The 24,772-nt window shown below is 48.0% G+C and overlaps 1 protein-coding gene and 1 long non-coding RNA gene across 3 annotated transcripts in view; one reads left to right on the top strand and one right to left on the bottom strand.

Moving 5' to 3' along the window:
• pyd (zonula occludens-like protein polychaetoid) overlaps positions 1-24,772 on the bottom strand; it is a 448,973-nt gene that overhangs the window by 16,504 nt on the left and 407,697 nt on the right. For both annotated transcript variants that reach the window (XM_065435932.2, XM_065435931.2), the window contains exon 20: positions 2,709-2,765. In XM_065435932.2, the coding sequence (XP_065292004.2) occupies positions 2,709-2,765 (57 nt within the window). The remainder of the gene's footprint in view (positions 1-2,708; positions 2,766-24,772) is intronic.
• Positions 1-24,772, top strand: part of LOC135904932 (uncharacterized) — a 240,890-nt gene that overhangs the window by 120,355 nt on the left and 95,763 nt on the right. The gene's annotated exons all lie outside the window — the stretch shown is intronic.

The raw sequence follows: 24,772 nt of genomic DNA, 5'->3' as shown, positions 1-24,772 counted from the left end.
GAGGCTGCATCTGGCAAACACATCCTACAGCAATGAAGCAGTAGTGACACGACAGGTGTTAACTGCTACTTCGTAAAAAATCTGGAAGGGTGTGCATGCATGTGCCCAACAGCTGGTGTCTATACAGGCCATCCTCATGCTTCACATTATGTCACTGCTGACATGGTCTAAAATGGAAGAAAAGCAGTGCTTAGAAAGCCACAGGAGAGCACAAGCATTCTGTTATGCACCTCTGTATGTTCCCTTCTGCATACAGAGAATTATACTAACATACAGAGAAAATAAATTTGGCTGGAACGTTCCTGACAGCATTGTCTACAGATTTTTTTTGGTCAACATTGTCGCTAGATTTTCTCACTGCATTCAAAACAACATTTCAGTTTGTCTCTAAGGAGTATTCACACACGAGGTAGAAATCTACCTCCCGAGTGCAAGGGGAGCCCACCAGGCGTTGATGAAATCACGCATTTGTCAGGAGGCGTGGCCCCACAGATTGGGGGAGCATTCCCTCCAGAGTTAAAAACACTCCCTGACAGCCATGGAGGGTGCCAAGCCTTTGCGCATGCATCTGCTCGATGGCAGCATGAGACCTTGTGGGCAGAGAGAAAGGAGGTTCGCTGGAAATGACGTCACGACGGTCCCTCCTCTCATCCCTGGGACGCGCGTGATTACGGTCCTTAAAGTCCCATAAAAAGAAGTGTCAAGCATCACATTTTATCATTTAGCTCCTTGCGCTTGACATCACCCAGAGCACACAAAATTCGAACCTGTCTGGCCAGGCCACACAATGGAGCACCGACTCTAGCAAGCAGAATTTTTATTTTGGAGCTCAAATGTTTTTATAGAGATCATAAAGTGGTGCCTTCATGAAATTTAAGCACAATGATTACAGACAAGTAAATCTGCACCTATGATAAATATAGCAATTTTGTAAATAGCATCTGCTAGAGAATGTGAATCAGACAAATTTGATATATGAGGCTTATGTGAAATGTTTATGAGGGTTTTGCAAAAGTCTGCTTCAGAAATTAGTGATGCAGTTTAGATGTCTCATTAAGTGCAACTTACAGAATTGTAATGTCCATTCTGTTGCCGAGTTACAGAGCTGTAAACTAGGAATTTTCTTTCTTTTTCCGAAACTCAGAAATTGACAGACTAGAAGAAGAGTCTGGTTCCTACAGTAGATATTGTCTTTTCTTTTAAATGCAACAAACCTCATCAAAAATGTCGCAGTTTCACCCGAAAGGCGAAGCACTGATCGTGATAGCAAATTAATGTATAGCTGTAGGAAGTAAGGATAGTAGTTTTAGCGGCCGTATAGACTTGTAAATATTCACTTACTAACTAAATTAACAATGATAGAATATGTAAGCATGACAGAATGAGGACATAGGAAGAAACAGACACAGCCCTGTCTTCGTATGTCTGCTTCTTTCTACGTCCTTGTTCAGTCGCGCTTACACATTCTATTACGAATTCAAACCAACTAGCGCCAATGCATTTCAACGAAATTAAGCAGCATGGTGTCATGTGTGCACAGGTAAACATGAACACAGATTGCTAGATGAGTGCAGAAACTTGCTGTCAAAATTCTGAAATGAGGAATCACGGTAGCAGCAAGCGAATTGACCTTCGTGCATCTCTCGCTTGAATGTGAACAAAATGTCAAAAGCACAGCACATACGAAGCTACCGGCATCACACTCACTCTGGAAACATCGCAGATCACTTTGAAGAGGAGGCCTGTGTGGGTGTGCACTTTGGCCACGTTGCAGATTTCTTTCAAGGCGCACAAGCGCAGGCAACGTGTCCCTACAGCGTCCACCTAAGGCGTCTACTATGGGGTCAACGATTCACGTGGCAAACACCGTACTAGACACTCCGGTTGCCTCTACTCTGTATGGAGCGGTGGGCAAGGAGGACATCGAGGCACCCTAGCAGCCACCGGGCAATGCCCTTCCTCCCTCGCCTGACCTGGTATGGAGTCCCCTGTCTCATACGTGACAGGATAGGGCGCGCATCCGGGCTGCGGTCTTCGCTTGGGCATGCAAGATTGAGCTGCGTTCGCTGACTGCTTTCCCTTGCACATACAGCATATGGCGTGCGGCGACGGTTTTATGGCCCTTGGACTTTACACAGAGCCTCACGGCAACGCTGATGGCAGAAATGCACCTGGAGTGTCCATATAATTGCTATAACAATAAGACGGCGCAGTGGATGCCAAGGAAAACAATTTCTCTGTTTCCATGTATTTAGAATAGGAGTCCCCAAAGCAAAGCTTTACTTTATCTGCTATTGATTAAACAGCAGCACACTTGTTGAGAGATAAACATTCAATAGCATAAACATGAACACCTTCTCCTGTTGCCTTTTTGCTTTTTAGTTGTATGTTTTGATCGATGCTTTCAGCCTTAAGGTCTTACCCATTTGATGTGTCCCTCCAGACCCTTCCCCCACCCTCCTTTTCATGCACGCATGTGTTGCTTTGAAGCATGACCATAAATGAGCCTTGCGCATCAATAAATCTCCAGTTGCAGAAAATCAGCACTCGTGTGTGTGTGATTTCATGTTCGTCTATGTCTCAGCAAGTGTGTTACCATTGAATCGATAATGACAATCCAGGTACCCCACCAATACCTCTTGAGCTCTGAAATGCCACTGCCGGGGCAGCATGTAGCCTGAGCTGTGCCGACAAGTGCTGGGACTCACCTAGGCTGGTATGGAGCCCTCTGCAGTTGGCTGGGAAGGCTTGGCCGTTCGGGGGTCCTGCACAACAGCAACTGGACACTCTGAGAGAAATTACAGTTGAAGGGACATCCAACTATACTCATTTTATCACTGCAGCTGAGAGGGGCCAGTATGGTCATTAAAAAGAAAGAAAGAAAAAAAAAAGCTGGGCTCTCAGTGCACATTTCAACCCAAAACTTACTTTTAAATTGCTGCCTCTACAGCCTTTCCACTGACAACGATGGGTATTTTGGCATGGCTTGGGGACATCGAGAAATGTGGGGCTATACTTGCAGACAATTTTCTGTGGCAATGATGAGGAAGGTACGGGCATGGAGCCTCTGCGCATGTGTGCTACCGTGCCAAGTAGTCTCGCAGCATTTGACAGCAATTCTGGCTTCTTGAAAGAGACGCTGACTTAGCGTAGCTTCCACATGCAATAATTTCGCATTTTCCCAGATGCAGAAGAGAAAAGCAGTAACATAAGTGAAATTTAACACTCACTGGTGTTTTCTGTCTTAAATGGCTGTTGTAAATAGTGTGTTTATGATTTTTCTTTCTCAGCTTGAAACTAATGCATATGAATATATCGGACTATTTTCAGGAGCACTTTCACTTACGTGCACTTCGTAGCGTTCCCTTCACTGCCACAGAAAGTTGCCCACAAGAAAAAAAAGGCTGTGTCGTCTGCTCCGAAACATTTCGAAACCACATGCATGCCATGCTCAACACTCCGGCATCTGACTGCACAGCAAGGGTGTTGCTGTTGCATTGTGTCCACAATTCTTCACTTGTGCAATTAAGAACAACACAAACTGGAGAACATCTGTAGAAACCATCTTGAGCTGACCACCAACCAATGTGTACATACGAAACACACATAACGACCACGTAAGATGCACTTCATTTCATCTCCTCTTAAGTGTTGGATCACTGCTGTATGGTTTAACTGTGATATATAAACAAAAAGCATTCAAATGCAAAATTTCTATGACACCATATACACTGTTGCCACCTATCATTGTGTCAGAACTTTGCAGTGCACCACCCTGATGAGCCTCATGGTCACCTCCTACTACGTACTACCCATGCCTACCAGACCACTGGCATTGAGTCGAGGCAACAAGAGTCCAGCTGAGAAGAAGAACACACCAGTGCATATGAAATATTGCAACAAAACACGCAAGTTTTGCGGGTCCCGGTGCAGGCGGCAGCGGGTGGCCCTGGGGGGCGGTCTGGGTCTGGGTGCGCGCGTTCCTTGCAGACAGTACTAATTCATTTCTTTCTGGAGGCAGTTTTCAAAGAGCCTTCCGGTAATGCCTTTTCCTACCACTAACTTGTCTGTCAAATTATTAATTTCCTACATTTACAAGCTTACCTCGGCCTTTTTATTATTATTATATATTGTTTTTTTTTCTCTAAATTCATTTTGGGTTGCCTCTACAGTCCCTTTTCATTTGTTTTCTATTATGCTTTATGCCCGTTATACCTCAAAGGTGGTGAGGGTTTCCCCCAACTTAATTTTACCTTTTCTTTTTTCCAACTGGGGGGCATAAAAAGCAAACGATGCCCTCCTACGTGCACAGTTCCGCAACATCAGTGTCTTCATCAGAAGAAATAAAGTCATCCCAATAAATGCCATAGCGCCCCACGTCGAAGTCGACGATGCGCTGTTACAAATCGTCGCCGGACCGATATTGACATGCGTACTTATCTTTATTGGGTGACCACGTTTCGCTGCCTAACAAATGTTATCGCACAGTGCGGAATGCGCCTGCATGCATCCGAAGTTTCTAGAAAGTTATCAATGCTTCTATCCGCTGTCTGTTGTCGCCGAACCTTCTGTTATCTGATTTCATCGTGTGACGCGACTGATGTAGAACTTTGTGGAAGGCACGTGGGTCCCAACGATTAGCGTGGAACATTCGACTACTTCTGTGTAAAAGCCGACGCGCTTGACCCGCTGGTCAGATTTTCGACGATCGCCGACCGTGTTGCCGCTATCGTTGTGCTATAAGTGTAGCCTGTTTTGTGGGAACAGGCTCGCCCAATAAAAGTTAGTTTTGCCGTTCACAGTATTGCTACTGTGTTCTTCAACGTCACCACCACGTGACATCTGGTGGAGGTGCTTTTTGTTCATGTTCCGGACGCCCCCAACAAGCCATGATTCAAGCCCGGACCGCAGAGAGAACCAAAGTAGTCCCGGACCATCGAGCAAGCCGCCGTCTTCAACAGCTGCCCCCGGAGCATGGACTTCTACCTGAGAAGACCAAGAAGATTGTGGCCAAGGCAACTGCAATAGCAGCCTCAGCGTCCCCCATCGTGCTGCAGCAGCCCAGGGAGCCTCCGACGTTCCTCGGTTCAACATTCGAGGACCCGGAAATCTGGCTTTAGACATATGAGGGGGTCGCTGCATTTAACCGCTGGAACAGCTACGACAAACTTCGACATGTCTTTTTCACATTGGAAGACGCCACCAGAACGTGGTTCGAGAACCGAGAAGCCACCTTAATGACCTCTAGGGACTTGTTCCGAAGCGGCTTCCTGCAGACATTCACAAGCGTCGTACGCCGAGAACGAGCCCAAGCACTACTAGGAACTCGAGGGCAGCTGCCTAATGAGACCACCGCAATTTTTACAGAAGAAATGAGCCCCCCATTTTGCCACGCCGACCCGGAAATGTCCGACTAGAAAAAAGTCCGCCTATTGATGCATGGTGTAAAGGAGGAACTTTTCGCCAGAATGGTACGGAGCCTACTGAAGACTGTCGACGAGTTTCTTCGCGAGGCCACCAGCATCGAGAAGACACTGGAAATGCGGAACCGGCAATTCATTTGGCGCATGAACTCAACAAAATACACCGGAGTTCAGTCACTTGCCACCGACGATCTGCGCGAGACTATCCGAGCAGTCGTGTGGGAGGAGCTACAGAAGCTGTTCCCTTCATCACAGCCTCAAGTGGCTTCAATTGCTGGCGCCATCCATGAGTAGCTCCAACAACAACTCGGAGTAGCCCCTGAATCGCCGCAGCCTCAGCCGCAAGCGATGACATACGCCGCTGTAGCCCGCCATCACGTACCCCCTCCGTGCCCACGGCAGGGCCTAGTGACGACACAGTTCCGTCGTCCCCCACCACCCCTGCTGCCAGCACGCCAAGCCGGCACCCCACGCAGCATTCCAAGGAAGACTGACATTTGCCATGCGCTCGACCACCGTCCGCTTTGCTACCACTGCGGAGAAGCCGGGCACATCTACCGTCGATGCCTGTACCGGGAGATGGGACTCTGAGGGTTCGCCGTTAACGTGCCGCGACCACAGATTGGTGAACGACCTCGCAATATCGCTGACTACCTCGCCGCTACTCAATGGAGCCCTCGATGACCGTCCTGTTCACCATGCCGCTACCGGTCGCCGCAGCACCGACCATACACCGGCCCAGCCCGGGGCCGCTCTGCGAGCCCATATCAAGAAAACTAAAAGCAGCAACCGATGGAGGTGCGGTTGCTGTTCGTCGAACTGACGAAGCTCCTCCGCCACCACCGAAGACGACGAAGAGATTATCTCGACGACATAATAACGACAAGCCGCCGTCTTGACGAAGTCCGGAAGCAAAGAATACGCCAACAAAAGGCAACCTGCCGACGCCACGTACCAGCCACAGGTCAATGCGACGCAGCCGTGATCCGACGCCAAGACCTAACTGTAACGCAAGACAAAACACCACCGACCTCGACGTGCTTCTGGATGGCCACGCAGTCGCCGCCTTAGTAGGCACTGGAGCCGATTACTCCGTCATAAGTGGATCCATCGCTACCCAGTTGAAGAAAGTTAAAACTGCATGGGAAGGCCCTCAAATTCGAACCGCTGGAGGACACCTCATTACGCCGACTGGAATTTGCACGGCAAGAATTACCGTTCATGACCAGACTTACCCTGCCACTTTCGTTATTCTCCAACAGTGTTCCCGAGACGTCATTCTCGGTATGGACTTCCTGAACCAACACGGCGCAATCATCGACCTGAAGTCGAAGTCAATAATGCTGTCGGAAGATAAAGCGATACCGCTGGAGAGCCCTCGTAGTCACCACGCCTTGAGTGTGCTCGAAGATCAAGTGAGCATCCCGCCTCGCTCCAACATTGTTATTTCGGTCGGCACCAAAACACCCGCTGACGTAGAAAGCGTCATCGAAGGCGACCAACATCTACTGCTCAACCACGAAATTTGCGTCACAAGAGGGATCGCTCGACTGCACGGAGGAAACACAAAAGTATTGCTGACGAACTTCAGCCAGGAGTTCAAGCACATCAAGAAGGGCACGACGATCGCATACATCGAGGAAATTCTGGAAAGTAGCAATGCGTTTGTCCTCTCGGATTCTGCCGCATCTACCCCGATGACCGTAGTTCCTGAACCAGACTGCGACATAAATCCAAGACTCCCCACGTTTAAGCAACAACAGCTCAGAAGTCTACTTCGACGATACAAAGAGTGCTTTTCCACATCATCAAGGATTCGACAAACACCAGTCGCAAAGCATCGCATAATAACCGAAGAGTGTGCTCAACCACTCCACCAGAGCCCTTATCAAGTTTCTACGCGAGAATGTGAAGCTATAAGGCACCAAGTCGACGAAATGCTGCGCGATGACATCATCTAGCCGTCACAAAGCCCGTGGGCATATCCTGTAGTCTTGGTGAAGAAAAAGGACGGAACCCTGCATTTCTGCGTCGATTCGCGTAGTTTGAACAAGATCACGAAAAAGGACGTATACCCCCTCCCATGGATAGACGATGCATTGGATCGGCTCTGCAACGCTAACTACTTCTCGTCGATGGACCTCAAGTCTGGCTATTGGCAAATAGAAGTCGACGAAAGAGATCGCGAAAAGACCGCCTTCATCACCCCAGATGGCCTCTACGAGTTCAAGGTTATGCCATTTGGACTGTGCTCGGCGCCTGCAACGTTCCAGCGTGTGATGGACACGGTCTTAGCAGGATTGAAGTGGCAGACCTGTCTCGTTTACTTGGATGATGTCATTGTCTTCGCCAGAAATTTCGACGATCACCTTAGGCGGCTTGCAACAGCACTAGAGGCCATCAAGTCATCAGGGGCGCTATAACGTAAAACTATTCCAAACTTTTCTATTCCAATTCTGCAATCAGCCCTCCGCAATTCGTGAAAAACTTTTTTGGACCACCCCCACTTCACCTGTCAGTCACGCGACGTCACGAAAACCGCGATAGCTCCCCATCTGATATGACGTATACACACTGATTATGCATCATTTTTTCGAACAAAAGAAAAATTGTTATTTCTGATTCAACGTCTTTTCACCGTTAGCCCTCGACTATTGGTCAAAAGTTTTCAGGCTGCACCCACTTCATCTGCCTGTCACGCGATGTCATAAAACCACAACTCACCGTGTCATAGTGATGGGTACATGTTAAAAATGAATTAATATGCCGAACAAAACTGGGTTTTCTTTAGCAGAACTGATAGTTGGGCGAGTTGGTACGAATTCATAGTAAAATATTCTTGCGCGCACAATTGACAAGGACACAGTGAAGGGGACACACAAGCGCTTACTCACAACTATTTTATTTTCGGAAAGATGCAGCACATATATAACTTAGCTATCAGCGCTGAGCATGTGCAACAAGAGTGGTCAGTAAAACATAAACAGATTAAACAGATTAAGAAGGTTCAACCAGTACTTAAGAAAGTGAATTGAAGTGAGGCCATGAGGTCATCAGGGCTTACTCTGAAGCCAGAAAAGTGCCGCTTTGCTTACGGCGAGCTTCTGTTTCTAGGCCACGTGATCAGCAAATGTGGAGTCTGCCCCGACCCGCAGAAGACAGCTGCCATCGCAAAATTCCCGCAGCCCATCGACAAGAAGGCAGTGCCTAGATTCCTTGGCATGTGTGCCTACCACAGGCGCTTTGTCAAGGACTTTTCACGCATCATGGAGCCGCTAAGGCATCTAACCAAATGTGATGTTGAGTTCAAGTGGGAGACGCCACAGGCCGATGCATTTCAAGAACTCAAACGACGCATGCAGTTGCCGCCGGTACTTGCACACTTCGACAAGAACGCAGATACCGAAATCGACACTGACGCTAGTAGCCTAGGCCCCGGTGCCATCCTAGTCCAGTGGAAAGACGGACTTGAACGGGTGATATCTTATGCTAGCCGGTCGCTGTCAAAAGCGGAAGGCAATTATTCTACGACCGAAAAGGAATGCCTCGCCATCATTTGGGCTACAGCGAAATTACGCCCTTACCTATATGGGAGGCCATTCAATGTGGTCAGCGACCATCACGCGTTGTGTTGGCTAGCTAACTTAAAGGACCCTTCAGGACGGCTGGCACAGTGGAGCCTCAGACTACAAGAATATGACATCACTGTAACCTACAAGTCCAGACGAAAACACTCAGATGCCGATTGCCTATCACACGCCCCCATTGACCCGCCGACACAAGATGACGAGGATGACGACGCCTTCCTTGGAATAATAAGCGCGGAAGACTTCGCCGAACAGCAACGAGGAGTCCCGGAGCTAAACGGCCTAGTCGAGCAATTGGAAGGGCACACCGACGTTGTTCATAGGGCATCTAAGCGTGGATTGTCCTCGTTCACGCTTCAAAACAACCTACTCGTGAAGAAGAACTCACTATTCCACGCCAACTACGTTCTTGTTGTTCCGTTGGCGCAGCGTCCAGAAATACTGCACGCCCTACACGACGATCTGACCGCTGGGCACCTCGGTTTCTCCCGGACGCTATCGAGGATACAAGAAAGGTATTACTGGCCGCACCTAACTGCCAATGTTGCCTGTTACGTCAAGACATGCCGAGACTGTCAGCGACGCAAGACACCACCGACAAGGCCAGCGGAATTACTACAGCTGATCAAGCCTCCTTACTGACCTTTTCAGCAGATCAGAATGGACTTGTTGGGACCGTTTCCGACATCAACTTCCAGAAATAACTGGATCGTCGCGGTGACAGACTTTCTCACCCGCTTCGCTGAAACTAAAGCTCTACTGAAAGGCAGCGCAGCCGATGTGGCAAAATTTTTCGTCGAGAACATCCTGCTGCGACATGGTGCTCCAGAAGTCCTCATCACCGACAGAGTAACGGCTTTTACAGCAGAGCTCACTGAAGCCATTCTGCAATGGGGCTCTTGCAGTGCCCAGGGGGTGCTGCGAAAATGGTGCTAAAAAGCGCCCTCTGTTCTAAACTGGGAAGTTCCAAGCTCGGTTGTCTGCTTCGGAAAGCATGTTTACAATATGGATCCGCCACTTTCAGTTTTGTATTACCACGGCTTGCAGCGAATATCGGGTGCCGAAGATTTTTTCAAAGGTGGCACGCTGCGTAAAGGCCATAAATTATGTAACGCCAAATACGTGTACGCCATTCAAGAAATAAGCGGCGAAGTTTTAGCATGGTGTCAATCGTAAGTGAAGCGAGTCGCGTACGAAGTTGAACTTCAGGTAAGGTTTGCACGCTGCTAGATTCAGGCGCACAAACGCGAGGAAATGCTTGCTATAAATGAATTCACAGCAGCGATAAGCAGACATCATATGTACGAAACTGCTCGAGCGCACAACGGCATGCGCCACGACGGCAGCGGTCTTTTAACATGTTGCGAAACGGCGGGCCTCCTGCAATCTTTGCTGACTGCATGCCGCTAGACAAGTAGTTATGCCTTCACTGTAGTAACGGCCATCTGTCCCTTTATCAACTGATAAATAACTGATGCAATGCATATGAGCTCGCAGTAATGTACTTGCGAATTGCGCTGCAGCGCCAGCTCATGCATGCGCTGCTCGCTTGATGTAGCTTTTAATGACAGTGCTCGAACATCGATGTGCTGCAATCAATACTACTTTACTGTGCTATCTCAACGTGCTGGCTTGAGGTCAAGGATGAGCACATTTACCTCTCTAACCTGTGCTGCTCGTAGTGGGGTAGTGAACTGTCACAGAATCAGCCCGACCATTTGTGCTCATTTGCACACACCTGGTCACTTCACCACTTCGCACTGGTCGAATAGTTAATTATTGCTGTGGCCAGGTCTCGAATCGTGAATCCCCAGACACGCCTGCTGATATGTTGGTTTGCCATCGGGACCGTAGTTGCAAAAGACCGAAATTTAGAACGCAGATAATCAAGCAAGCTTCAAGGCAGGCGAAGCAGTCAGGATGGCGCGAAGTTTCGCTTACCCAGCCGACAAACTGCAGCTATCCAGCACGCCTGACACTCCGGTTCGCGAGGCCTTGAAGGAAAACGGTTGAATCTGATGTTGGGATTCAGGCCTTCTTGTTCATGGCAGCCCACAATGCAGAAGTAAAGATGGTGACGCTTTTTCAAGGCTGAGCTAGGTCTCTCCGGATCGGCGTCGCTGATTCCTTCTGCTTCCAGCATTACATCTTATGAAAAGTCCGTTTTCGTTAAACTATAGGCTGTGGCAAGCTCGCAGCCTAGTCGGCGTGGTCTGTGAGAAGTGACGAGCTTTTTCGCACTCGCAGCAGGGCAGAAAAAAGCGTGAATCGACGCAAAGCTCGGGCTAGAGACGTGCTTCACCACAGCCAGGGCTCAATACTACCCAAGCTGGTACTACCCGGATAACGTTTCGCACGCCTCCACCAGGCGCCACTACCATACCTCAAACTCCAGCGCAAGACGCCCATACAGCCAGACAAGCCACAGGAGGACAACTGCCTACCATCCGTAGACAAATGGGCTCACGGTGTGCCTGAACAAGACCCTCGCCAACATGCTAGCAATGTACGTCGACGTCGAGCACAAGATGTGGGATGCGGTCCTGCCCTACGTAACATTCGCTTACAACACGGTGGTGCAAGAAACAACACAGATCACACCATTTAAGCTGGTTTACGGCAGGAACCCGACGACGACGCTCGACGCCATGCTGCCACACGTCACTGGCGAGGAAATCTTGACGTCGCTATCTATCTCCAGCGCGCCGAAGAAGCTCGACAGCTCGCCCGCCTACGGATCAAGAACCAGCAGCATACCGACAGCCAACACTACAACCTCCGACGACACTTCGTCGACTACCAGCCCGGCGACCTTGTTTGAGTATGGACCCTGATGCGCCGATGAGGACTGAGTGAGAAACTATTGCAACGCTATTTCGGACCCTACAAGGTCATCCGACGTATTGGCGTGCTGGACTATGAGGTCGTGCCTGATGACATTTCGCATTCACAGTAGTGCCGTGCACGATCTGAAGTGGTCCACTTGGTGCGCCTTAAACCATTTTACGGATGCTGACGAACTTCCTTACTGTTTTTTTCTTTTGCTACAAGTGATTTTCTTTATTACTTTCGTTTGTTTGCATCATCAGGTCGATGCTTTTTAAGAGGGGGGTATTGACACGTGTACTTATCTTTATCGGGCGACCACATTTCGCTGCCTAACAAATGTTATCGTACAGCGTGGGACATGCCTGCATGCATCCGAAGTTTTTGGAAAGTTATCGATGCTTCTATCCGCTGTCTGTTGTCGCTGAACCTTCTGTTATCTGATTTCATCGCGTGACGCGAATGGTGTAGAACTTTGTGGAAGGCATGTGGGTCCCAACGATTAGTCTGGAACATTCGACCACTGCTGTATAAAAGCCGACGCGCTTGACCCGCTGATCAGATTTTTGGCGATCGCCGACCGTGTTCGCCGCTATCGTTGTGCTATAAGTGTAGCCTGTTTTGTGGGCACAGGTTCGCCCAATAAAAGTTAGTTTTGTCGTTCACAGCATTGTTATTGTGTTCTTCAACATCACCACCACGTGACAATATCTTCGGAAGCATCACGCTCGACATCAGGCACTGCATCGATGAAGCTGGCCTTGTGGAAACAGTTCTGCACATAAGCGGTCGTCACCTCCACCCAGGCCGCCTTTGCCATCTCAACGGCTGAATACAGTGAAACTCGAAGCGGCAAGTTGGTGGCCGGGAGGTCAACAGCGATGAGCAAGTGCTCCACAATGCGGCGCCTATACGATGCCTTAAATGCGTGTATTATGCCCAAATCAAACGGCTGCACTTTCGGAGTGGTATTGGGCGGCAGAAAAAGTAGTGTAACTGCTGTCAGAGAAGTTCGCACATTGTGTGCGGAGCAGTTGTCGAGCATGAGCAGCGTGTGCCTTCCTTGCCTCTGCATGTCACCGTCAAACTCGCCCAGCCACTGTGCGACTGCGTGTCATCTACGCCTTTGTATTGTACCTATAGCGCACAGGTACATAGCTCCAAAAGCAATGCAGCTTCTTTGATTATCTGATTACAAAGGGCACGTGCCGGGCGCTGCCATCCACATTAGTGCAGAGAGGTACTGTAATGCCCACTTTACTGTGCTTGGCTCCAGTACATGAGTCTCCTTTCGTGGCGTGCATCTTGTCCGGCAGCATCTGATAAAATAACGCAGGTTTGTCTGTATTATACACGTCCTGCTCCATGTAGCTTGCAGTAATGGCTCGGTTTCTTACAAGCCACATGGCAACGTCTTGGTCACTTACCAACGTCGCCTCACCGACAATTGATTTAAAAACAATCCCACGTCGTACTTTGCATCGATGCAGCCAGCCATTGCCTGGGCAGAAGTCAGGAAAATCTAGCAGGACCGCAATGTTTTTGGCTTTGTCCAGCATTATTGGTCCACTCATCGGAATGTTGCAAGCCCGCGTGTCGGCGAGCCACTTAAGCAGCACGTCCTCCAAGTCCGCATAGGTGGCCTTCCGCAGGTTCTTTCTGTTCGTCCAGTTGGCGGCAGAGCCGGCGATCTTTCCCTTGTTCTTAGAATAATCAAGATGGTTGATTTAGACACGTCGTACTTCTTCCCAACTCGCAGTTTTTAGCACCTTGAGTCATTTCCTTCAAAATTGCTCGCTTCGTTGTCATGTTCAGTGCTTTTCGTTTCGTGACCGCTGCAGGCACGGCATTCCCGTCTGCCGTCCTGAATTACAACTCGGGCCCGACTAGAATGAAGTGCAGAAGCGAGGAAGCATGGAGACTAGTGTGGAGAGGCCTCCTTTGCGGTAATGGCCAGAAAACAAAACTTCTGAACTTTAGCTGGCGCCGCAGCGCGCGTGCCAGGACAGCGAGGGAGTTGCAAGGAAGAGTGAGGAGAGGGGAGCGGAGTTGCAAAAATGGGCAGGAGGGCGATCTTTGAAGCCACACGCCGATAGTCGTGGGCAGCGCATGACAGCGGGGACAGGGTAGAGGGCCACGAACCGGACAGTTCGTCTCCGAGGAGGCTTGGGAAAACAGACCACGCGCGCAAAGGGTTCGGAGGTTGTCGTTATTTTACATCGCCCTGCCAGGTTTATGCTGTCCGTTTGCTGGAACCAATTGGCAGGACTCAAAGGCGTTGGTTATACGTGTGATTTTATGCCATTAAAATAATGTATATTTTGATAGTCACACGGCTCTCCTTTGTTTTAACAAAAGTTATTCTTAAGTGGGGCTGTTATGTGTGGACTTGACTGTAAAAACATTAAAGGCATGTTCATACACACAGAAGTAAACCCTCAGTGCACAGTCACCATAGTAGCCTGTGCTTGCCGCAGGAGTAAGACCTGTAAACACCTTAAAAATGACATAAAAGTTGACATAAAAGCACTGCAAGAGAGTATAAACACTATTGAGGCACTCTGATCGTACATAGGTTGCTATCAGGTATTCTTCCCCTCTCCCCACCTTATTCGAATTGCAGGGAGATTAGTTGAATAGTTTATTTTCTTTGAAAACCAGACACATTGCATTGGCCACACCTACCTACATTTGTAAATTATTTCCTTGGTACCAGTTGTTATCTCCACTCCTCAATGGAACCCTGAACCAGTACCCCCATTGTTAGCCTTTACTCCCACAAGGTTACTTTATCCCTTCCCTTGTCACTTCCGATCCATCTACTACCCCTTTCCTTTTCTTTTTTGTGTGTGTTGGCTACGCCACATTACACTCCTGCCTAATCTCCTCCCCCATTGAAGGTTGGTTAGAGTGAGACATAAGAATGCTGCTAAGGAGAGCATCTGCTGCCCTTGTCAAAACATTGGCCCAAAGTGATATTCCTTGTTAGACTACTGCTACTAATCATTTTCGTGTATCAAATGGGAACATAGTACATAGCAATCAATGGGCTTGAGGTCAGGATCGCAAAAACATAAGATAGCAGCCGGGAAAATGCAACAGCAAGGATCATATCAACGAAGTTCCACTGTATCACGTGGTAAATGATACACAACCTTGATGAGCCGGAGAAGCTACCGCTAATTGAGGAGTTCAATGATGGTTGGGGCATGGGCAAACTTTTGAAGGTATGAAAATATTCTGTCGTCAACCAATACACCCAAACCTTCAAAGAAGTGAAATCCTATTTTGCTGACATCAATGCTGTGTACATTTCTTGACTTCATGGTGCTGACCCAGCATGTCTACTGTGAGGAGGAAGTGACCCCCGACTACTTCGACCCAGCCCAGATTGGTTTTCGACTGGGTCGCACGCAAGACAGCCTCATGCTGCTGCATAGTCCTGTTGGTAAAAATCAACAAGGATGGCCCCTTAGGGTCCTAGGGGTCCCAGTCACCATGGACCTAAAGAAGGCCTTCAACATGGTGGTCCACACAGCAGTACTGACAGCTTTTGAGGAGGCCAGTGCTGGAACTCGAATCAACTTTGTACTGTCTTTCTTAGCAAACCACTTGTTCAAGATAAGCACCGGTCTGTCTTGATCGACCTACACTCAGAGGCAATCTAAAGTGTTACCTAATTCTATAGGCATCACGAAGCCGTCTTCGGAGAAACCGTTTCTCCTTGTAGGCGGCTACAAAAGTGAATGAGCCACGATCAGCCTTACTGGCTAACATATCTAGCCAAGCGACGGGTATGAATCCTGAGTGTCCCGCCAAGCGAGGCCGAAGGAATGGCTGTGGCAACTTAGGCCCAGTTTGCACAAACAGCTTCGCTTGATCTGGCACATTGGTAGCCGCTTCTGTGGTGCCAGGATCAACACCATTCATTCACTGTGCCTGGCCACATTCACTTCTTAGGCTTGCTATGGATCTGCGTGTTTCCAGCTCAATGAAGCATCTGGAAGTAATTCATCTTGAGTGCCCTTTGGCCATTATGGGCCTGCCACGGCACACACAGAGCAACGAGATCTACAGATATGCAGGCCTACGATCACTCAAGGTACTCATTGAGTCGCGCAATGAGAGCCATGATGTGCAGAAGCAAAACACGGAGGCTTTGCTTTCCTGTGCCAATCTGCCTCAGCCACGACAGTGCCCCAGACACTGACTATTTGTTGAGCAGCCAATCCTGAGACGTCATGAGCTAAGGACGGATGTCCTGGTCAGAATGTCAAAGATCCTGATGCACGAGTGTCACAAGCAAGAACACGTGCATTAGCGCAGAGCGACGACCTCACGTATGGATCGCACTGAGAATGTGGTATTCACTGAAGCAGCATGGGATGCTACCACAAGACTAGCTAAGCTAGAGGTGGTGACACAGCATAGCAACAAGAAATTCATGCACTAGTATCGCCACGGCCACACGCGCAACTCCAACCTACTCGAACCCTTTGTTGTTCTTATCACTAACCACAAGATTCGTGAAAAGGTCGTAGAGGGTCTACAGGAATCAGGAGGCCAAGTGATCGTCTTCACGGACGAAAGGCACGGATGGGCACTACGAGGGTCGGAATCGAACACGGTGACATCTGGGGCAGCAGGCTTAGTGGAGACCGTAATTTGGAAGTGTGGGTGGACTGAGTGAAGGGACGTGTGGGCAGCTTCAGTAACAAGGTTGTGCATGTGCTGGCTAGTGCAAGAACGGAGGCTCCATCTCGGCTATCCCCATCCTACTCACGTCAAATGACCTAGACCTGGCAACCGCGTCGACGTGGCCAAACAGAAGAGGAGAGCTCTGGTGGTGTAAGCTCTGACAAAGAACCATCTGTGACTGCCAAGTGCCGGCTCATAAGACATGCACTGGTTATGTCCTGACAGAGTATGTGGTAGCCTAGTGGCATCTTTACAAGGGAACACTTTGGGGAGCGAGGAACTGGACAACTTCAGCATGGAAGTTTACAAAGCTGAGGACTCGCTAGATTATGACGCTGCTGCCCCTACAACACCAGTCACCCACTCGACCTGACACACAGGCGCTTGACTGACAACAAAACACATGTTGTGGCAGTGCCCCAGCTACAAAAAAATCTTGCAGAAATGGCTCAAGCACACATTAGGACTTACAAACACTGCACAATACCCAACAGTTATGATTGAGCCCGTGCAATGCTGCAGTCTCTCAGGACCTTGCATGCAACACGGGGATTGATTGTTATATGTGATCTCCTTCTTTTCCTTCTAGTTACCCCCCTCTCTACATAGGGATTTGAGCCAGTCCTCTTCCATGTAAAGATTTATCAATCAATATTTTGGTATTTTTAACAGAGCAATTACAGTCCACTATGTGAACTGATTAAGACATGGGTATGCGTTACATTGTGGAAATACTGTCAAATGAAGCAGCACTGTACAGTCGTTCCCAAAATATCCAACTCGAAGGGAATTGTGAAATAGTTCGATACATTCATAATTCTAAATATAAGATATGCCTATCTGAAGCTTATCTGGAATCTCCGCATGTCTTAGCCAGTTTCTCGAAATCAAGAAAAGTGGGAACTTACCGATTCACTTCTCCGAGGCTGTGTCAACTCACAGAAGTTTACCTATTTTTACATTTCAGGTCACTTGCGCTGCATCTGGTTTTCGCAACACTAACCCCAAAAGCCCACATTGCCTGCACACAAGACTGCTGTGTGCCTCACACACATCAAAGTGCTTACAGCACATTTTTATTCAGGATAAGGTACAAATGGACGCAATGCAGAAGCAAACTAGCCTGTATTGGATATGAGCTGTGCCACCATCAATGCACTTGTAGTGTAAACAACACATTAGCGTGCCCTGTCACTTGTCTGTTGCAATACCCCGTTTAAACAGCCAATCGTCATTCATGGGCAGTGAGTCGGGCAGACTCTTGTGTCGGGTTTCGGAACCAACTTTCTGATGGAACAAGTCGCCCTCGCTTCTCGACCCCCCTAAAAAGTCAGCGCGTCTCTACGTCGTACCAAACGATGCACTGGCATTTTGTAGCCTCGAGGCCAGTAAATCCTTTTGTTCACAGCTATTCCTCTCCGGCCCCTGCGTCAGTGACTGTCGACACTACACAGACGCTGTTCATTTTGAAAGTGGCTTTCAGTTAGCAGAAAACACGAGTCTATTCCAACTCATGTATAACTGCACTAGCGCAAAACAAAAGCGTTCAGTGTGGACCTGCGCATTACATTGTGCACCACTGCTGCAGTGGTCTTTCCGTAGAGTGCAAATGTGGCATGCAATGGTTTTGTTAAATTAAAACTGTAATACAGTCGACAACCGATACTTCGGACTTCATGGGGAACGTAAATAAGTCTGCATTATCGAATGTCCAGAAAGATGAAGGTATCCAATAAAGATAATTTTATTTACGTGTTAAGCAGTGGCGTAGCCAGAAATCTTGTTTGGGGGGGGGGGGGGGCTGGGCTTGCAGCTGGGCCTCCTCCTTAATAGGAAGCTTTAGCTAGGGTGCTCCAATGTAAATACATGTAGAAGGAGAATTCATTTTTCTAGGCAACCACTGCACCAAATTTGACAAGGTTTGTTATTTTTAAAATAAAAAAAACTTACATTCTAGCGACTGTTTATTTCGAATTTTTCATTGAGGTTGTCAACTCTTTATTAAAAATTGGCAAAAATCGCTAATTTTCAGGAAACGAAACTATCAAGTTGTCGGGTCTGATGTGGGATTCTCACACCGTACTCTTGGGACAAAGGAACGACAACACAGTAGTGCAAACAATCACAGGGCATTTATTGCACCTTTCATACATCAGTGCCTGCTAGCCGAGTTGCTATCCATAAAACATGCCGATGGGAGCACGACAAATCTAGAAGTCCGACTCACCGCGACCTCGCGAGCGAATATGTTCGCTCCATGCTGGATCCCAACGCCTGGTCGTTCGCGTGTTCGGTCACGCGAATCGTGGCGCGTTCGAAGGCGGCCACGCGAGGCGGTCTCGCAGAAGCATGGGTCGCCGCGCGCAGACCCGCCGAGAAAGAGGGTCGCTGCACGCTCGGCACGTCCGTGCTGCTTGCTGTCACGAACCCAAGAGAGAGCGCCTTGTCTCTCCCGCACCCAAGTAACCCCGCAGCAGCGCAACACTAGCGCCATCTCTCGGACTGCGCTTCAACCACATCGACCGCGCGGACGTCACGCAGGCCACGCGGCGAAGCGGAATTACAGGAGACGCGCTATGCGGGAAAAACATCAGGGGAGGCGCGAGGGTCGCGCATCCCCACAAAGTTTAAAAGTGTAACTGAACAATGAAAAACGATGTCACAGTTCGGTGAATTGTATCTAACAGTACATCTACAGCGGTCAAAATTGATGTGTTACACATGAATCTCAAAAAATTTAGTATGGAAATACGGCTTTTGCAGAACCCTTGTACACAACGTAACCAATTCACCTAAGATGCAAATTGACAAACCAAATTTGTCCGCTTTGACTGTTATAGTAGATGCTGTTTACAGAACCGCGGTATCTGTTCTTGATGCAGAGCTATTAGTTTGTAAACATCGTGCTTCTACTTTTTTCGAACTTTCCATTAGAAAAAAGTATTTTAAACAAAATTCAGGCCCTAAATCAAAATTCTGCTTCGAACAGACACTACAATTCAATTTTCTCTCTCAAATGCAAAAAATTTCATTAAAAGCGATCCAGGGGTTATCTCAGAGAAGCCTTTTCCGTGTTTTCCATGTACTTGAATAGGCCGCGTCGGAGTTGGGAACGAGCTAAGGCTTCCTCTTAAACAATTTGCCAAGCGATCAAATACATTAATAATAACTGCATTGCCATTTCCAAAGATGCTGCAAACGAATTCTTGAACGCTACACGCTGTCAAAACAAGTAAATTATGTACTTTTTATTAAAAGAATACTCGTATGTGCCAAAAATTATGCCCAAAATAACTGATATCAATGCTTCGATGTTTTTTGTCTATTTAATAAATAAAAAAAATATCACACGAACTTTAAAATTATATCAGTTCGAATCAGCAAAGCAGTGCATACCGCTGATATAAAATATGTAAAGGCCATGAAATAAACAAGTTGAGGACAAACATGTTAATGAAACTTTGTCGTTCAAGAACCTTGTTTACCCTCGTGTACTCATGCAACGGCCAGTGAAAAATATCAATGACGCTGTCATTTGTTCGTGAGTAATTGCACCAAAATTATAGTCGCAACAGAGAGCACATTTAAAAAGCAGGAGTTCTACCAAATATACGAGCGCGAGTCAAATGAAAGTGAGGCAATGCGAATATATGACAAACGGGGTACTTTATTTAAGAGTAGCCTCCATGAGCATTCAGACATTTGTCCCATTGACTAACGAGTCGCGTGATTCCCGTCTTGGGACTTCTTAGGTTGCTGCTTCAAAAAGTCTGCTACTGACTCTTTCACGTTATTGTCTGACATAAATCTGGTTCCCTTGAGCTGTTTTTTCAGTTGCTCAAAAATGTGGAAGTCGCAAGGCGACAGGTTTAAGCTGTATGGCGGATGTTGCAGCGTTTCCCACTTGAACTTTGCCAGTTTTATATTAACCACATCAGCGACGTGGCAACGGGCATTGTCGTGGAACAAGATGACCTCATTCGTCAATTTTCCACGTTGTTTGTCCTTGATGGCGACACGCAGCCGATCCGGCATTTCACGATATCGGAAACAATCGATAGACTCTCAAAATTTTACAAAGTCTGTCAGTAATGGCCCCTGATGAACCAAAAAAAAAATTCACCACCTTTCCGGTGAAAACGATGGCCTTTGCTTTCTTGGGGGAGGTGAATACAAATGTTGCCACTGTAACCTTTTGCCATCGTGTTTCATGCTCGTAGTAGTGGCACCATCATCCATCCCCGATCACAATTGCAGACAAGAAGTCGTCACCCTCGCTGAACTTCTCCGTCTTCTGGCGGTGGTTCAAAATCTGGTCATCCATTGCGCACACAAGAGCTGATAACCGATATATTCATGAATTATGGCGTGAACCGAACCGTGACTGATCACACGCTTTGCCAGTTCATCGATGCTTATCCTCCTTTCTTGTCTCACCAGCTTACCAACCTTTGCATTTTTGTTGAGGGTGATTGCACGGTGGCTTTGGCCCGGTTTTGGATCGTATTTGTAACTTTCACATCCTTCTTCGAACCGTTTATTCCAATGCTTCACAGTGGCCAATGAAATGCAATGTTCAACGTACACGGCAGACATACGGTGACTAATTTCTTTTGAGGAAACACCTTCAGCTGCCAAAAACCTCGTGGCACCACGCTGCTCAACTTCTGGAGCGTCCATTACGTCATGCAACCATGTTTGCAACCATCCTCACACCTGCGTGTCACTTTTGTAAATGGAAGATGCCTGTGTACTACGCGCATGCCTCGCAGATAATGAACGGAACCGTTATTGTGCAGGCTGGGTAGGCTCGCCTTCATTTGACTCGCCATCGTACATTAGAAATGCGAAGATACAATGGAATACACAAATGCGAAGATACAGCTTGATAAAGAGCAAAAAAAGTGTTACTGGAAACAAAATTCACTGCATGTATACACAAAACCTCGCAACAAGATATTCAAATATACGTATGTCTCCAATAAATATGCGTATCTAAGAAAAAATCACCGTATATAATGCATCAAACAAGGGAAATAAACATGTTGCGCTATCACAGATTTACAGAATCCTAGATCCCACCCCCATTCCATCCACTCCCACCGATGTATCGCGCGCGACGGAAGGCGGCGTGCTTCCTCCCCACTTGATCCCCCATCTGATCCCCCATCTTCGACTCACCCCCCCCCCTCCCTCCCTTACGCTTTCACTCGCACCTACAGCATGCGGCGCGCGCTCACGCTGTCATCGCCCTTGGGCTTTATACGGAACATGAGGACGACGGCAACGGCAGAAATGCGCCTGGAGTTCCATATAATTGCTATCGCAATAATATAGTAAGAGTATCCGATAACTGAAGCGCCCCGTGGCCTGTTACTTTTTGCAAAAGAAGTAGCAAAGTCGAGCTTTCACCATGCGACAATTTGCTGCGCTGCGACAATGTCTCTGTCTTCTTTTGAGGTGGGAATAAGGAATTAAAAAAAAACGCAAAGGAAAGCATGTTGGCCACAATCGAATGCCTACTTTGGGCACCTAGTGCGGCTACCGAAGGAATATTGAAGAAAACGTGAGACGCGTGGTCCACCGAGCACCATAAGCATATGGCTCTGTATCCTACCCCGGCGAGACAAGACTTTCCAGTGAGGCTGCCCTAAAGTGAACGCGATGCAATCCGTCGAGTCCCCACAGCGATACTGGCGAGCCGCCATTGCTTTTTTTCTCTCGTCTGCTAGCCAGAAAGCGTCCAAAACTCTGCCAGGCGAAAATCCAATCGGCCAGAGAAAACTGAACGTGCACCGAAGTGCGCCGCGCGGTGGTCGGGAAAACACCAGAAAAAGCGCGTACGCTCTGGCTGGCTCTGGCAGCCCGCTGGTAGGTATAGTGAGAACAAAAAAAAACTGAAGAGGCTCAACGTATCCTCGTGAATAAGTAAAAATAGAAACAATAAACAAGAACGTAGTTACCTTTGCTGGCTTTACTCTCTTGACATGGATGCTTTGACGTAAGTGAAAAAAATATGTTGATATTTTTTTGTGACATGACGGCACAAATGAATCACCACAACGCTTCGTCTCATCGGACCTCGCTGCGTGCTTTGCCAACTTGTCTGATATTGTATTGATTTGGCTTGTCTCGTTGTATGTTCTGATGCACGACATTAGAAAAGTCAATGCACCTTTGGCATCATATGTTTAAAACAACATTAAACCCATAAAGTTCCGCAATTGAAGATCTAAAGCACAACTTTGGAAATGCCAATGCACTTTTCACATCAAATGTTTATGAGAACTTTATACCCATAAAGTTTCGAAATTTACATCCATGCGCTCCGTAGATTCTGCCGCCTCCGCGAGATGCCGCAGCGAGACCATTTGGCATCAACATGCCCTTCAAAGTTTGTGCTAGATTGGGGCTGCTTGCGTTGTGCAACTCCCGGTGCATGGGCATTGCCACAAAATCCAGTCCGAGTTCGCAATGTTCCCGGTTAAATGTTTTTTTCGAGCATGAAAAAGACATTCTAGACAAAATCCCGAGTGATTTCCGGCGCTGGGGGTTGCTTTGGTCGGCGGTGCATGGACAGCACGAAAAATTTCGGGGTGAGGGGGGGGGGCTGAAGCCCCATAAGCCCCCCACTGGCTACGCCCCTGGTGTTAAGGCCTTTTTGCAAGGAATAAGTGGTCGATTCATTGCTGCATGCACTTGCGCTTATGTGCAACCAAATACACCTGTATTTCTGCCAGTTTTGTGTTGTCGCTTTACGCCGATGAAAGGACTGTAAAGGCTCGAGTCCGCACATGAAGGCTCCGGAGCACACGGCACATCATCATCATCTGAATTAGAGCCACTGCTTGACGGTGGGAAAACTTGCTCAATTATTTCGTCATCATTCAGTTCGGCACATGACAACATTGCAGTGTCGACGTCTCCAAAATCTTCAAATGTAATAGTGGCAGAAATCGGCACACTGCAGCCTAGCAGGTCATCAATGATGTCCGCATTTGAGCATGTTGCGGTTGGTGGCAGGTTCAGCCTCTTCAGTTGTGGAGCCATTCAGACTGTGACTCAAGACTCATTGCAAGTTGGACTGTTAGGGCACTGTTGGTGCCATTTGACGCGGCCTGTCAATAAGTTCACGAGAAAGACTTCTTGAAGCCAGCAGAGCCCTGTCTGGAATGCAAATTAAACAAACAAGCACAGAATAGCAGAACGCTTGTGACGAGCATGTGACGCCCCCTCGGGCATAATCTTCATTGGCCCACCATGCTTGGTGGCCCACCAGGTGCGGTGTGCAACACTGATCGCATGGATCGCATGGATCGGAGAACATCTTGTTCGGTGAGTTGGTCACAATTCATCTTGGGTACTAGGCGCATACTTTCTTGTTTTTGTATGTGTTCGTGCCTAGTACCCAAGATTGATCACATCACCGAATAAACACTGACGAGGATAGCTGCTCGCAGTCAGTCATCGTTCACCACCACCACACTGCAGGGCGTCTCTGATGGACGGTGCCTAGAGCCCCCCACCCTTCCCCCCTCGTCCATGAAACCACGCAGATCATGACACTGGCGACGAGGATGGGATAGAGGCACTTTCCGCACTTTCCTAAGTGGTATCACGAGTAAATCCAGCATCACCTTAGCAACACTGCGAAACATGTTTTACATCAGTGTTTTTCATTTTTCCAACCATAGACCACTGCACATCCCACTTCTTTCAGAATGTCCTCTGGAAGACTGTACGCCTGTAGAGTACCACGGGCGACACCCAAGGGCTCGATGAAGGTTCAGCAATACCTTTGACAAGCATCTTGTTCACTTCATCTTGAATAACCTCACGCTCTGAAGCAGAAACTCGATATGGCCGGCGATGAATTGGAGTGGCGTCACCACTATTTATGTGATGCTTAACAATTAAAGTCTGGCCCAATTGGCAATTGTTGAGGTTGAAGATGTCGTAGTAGGAACCCAAAAGGTGGCACAGAGCTGCTGCTTGCTCAGGCAATAGGTCCTCAGCAATCATGGGTCGAAATGTTGTGTCAGGGCAAATAGCATCCTGTGGACATGGTGAAGAACCTGAGCAGACGTCAATTGAAAACGTTGTGACGTGGTCATCTCCTATAGCACGCAGCATTGCAACCGAGATGCCTTGGAGTAGAACTTCCTTTGACAGGTCAAAATTGACGATGGGGAGGCATGTCCTGTTATCGGCGATAGTGACGACGAAGTGGAGCACAGT

The sequence above is a fragment of the Dermacentor albipictus genome, chromosome 4 (genome assembly GCF_038994185.2).
Source record: "Dermacentor albipictus isolate Rhodes 1998 colony chromosome 4, USDA_Dalb.pri_finalv2, whole genome shotgun sequence".
NCBI classification, from domain to species: domain Eukaryota; kingdom Metazoa; phylum Arthropoda; class Arachnida; order Ixodida; family Ixodidae; genus Dermacentor; species Dermacentor albipictus.
This window is presented reverse-complemented; position numbering and strand designations above follow the sequence as displayed.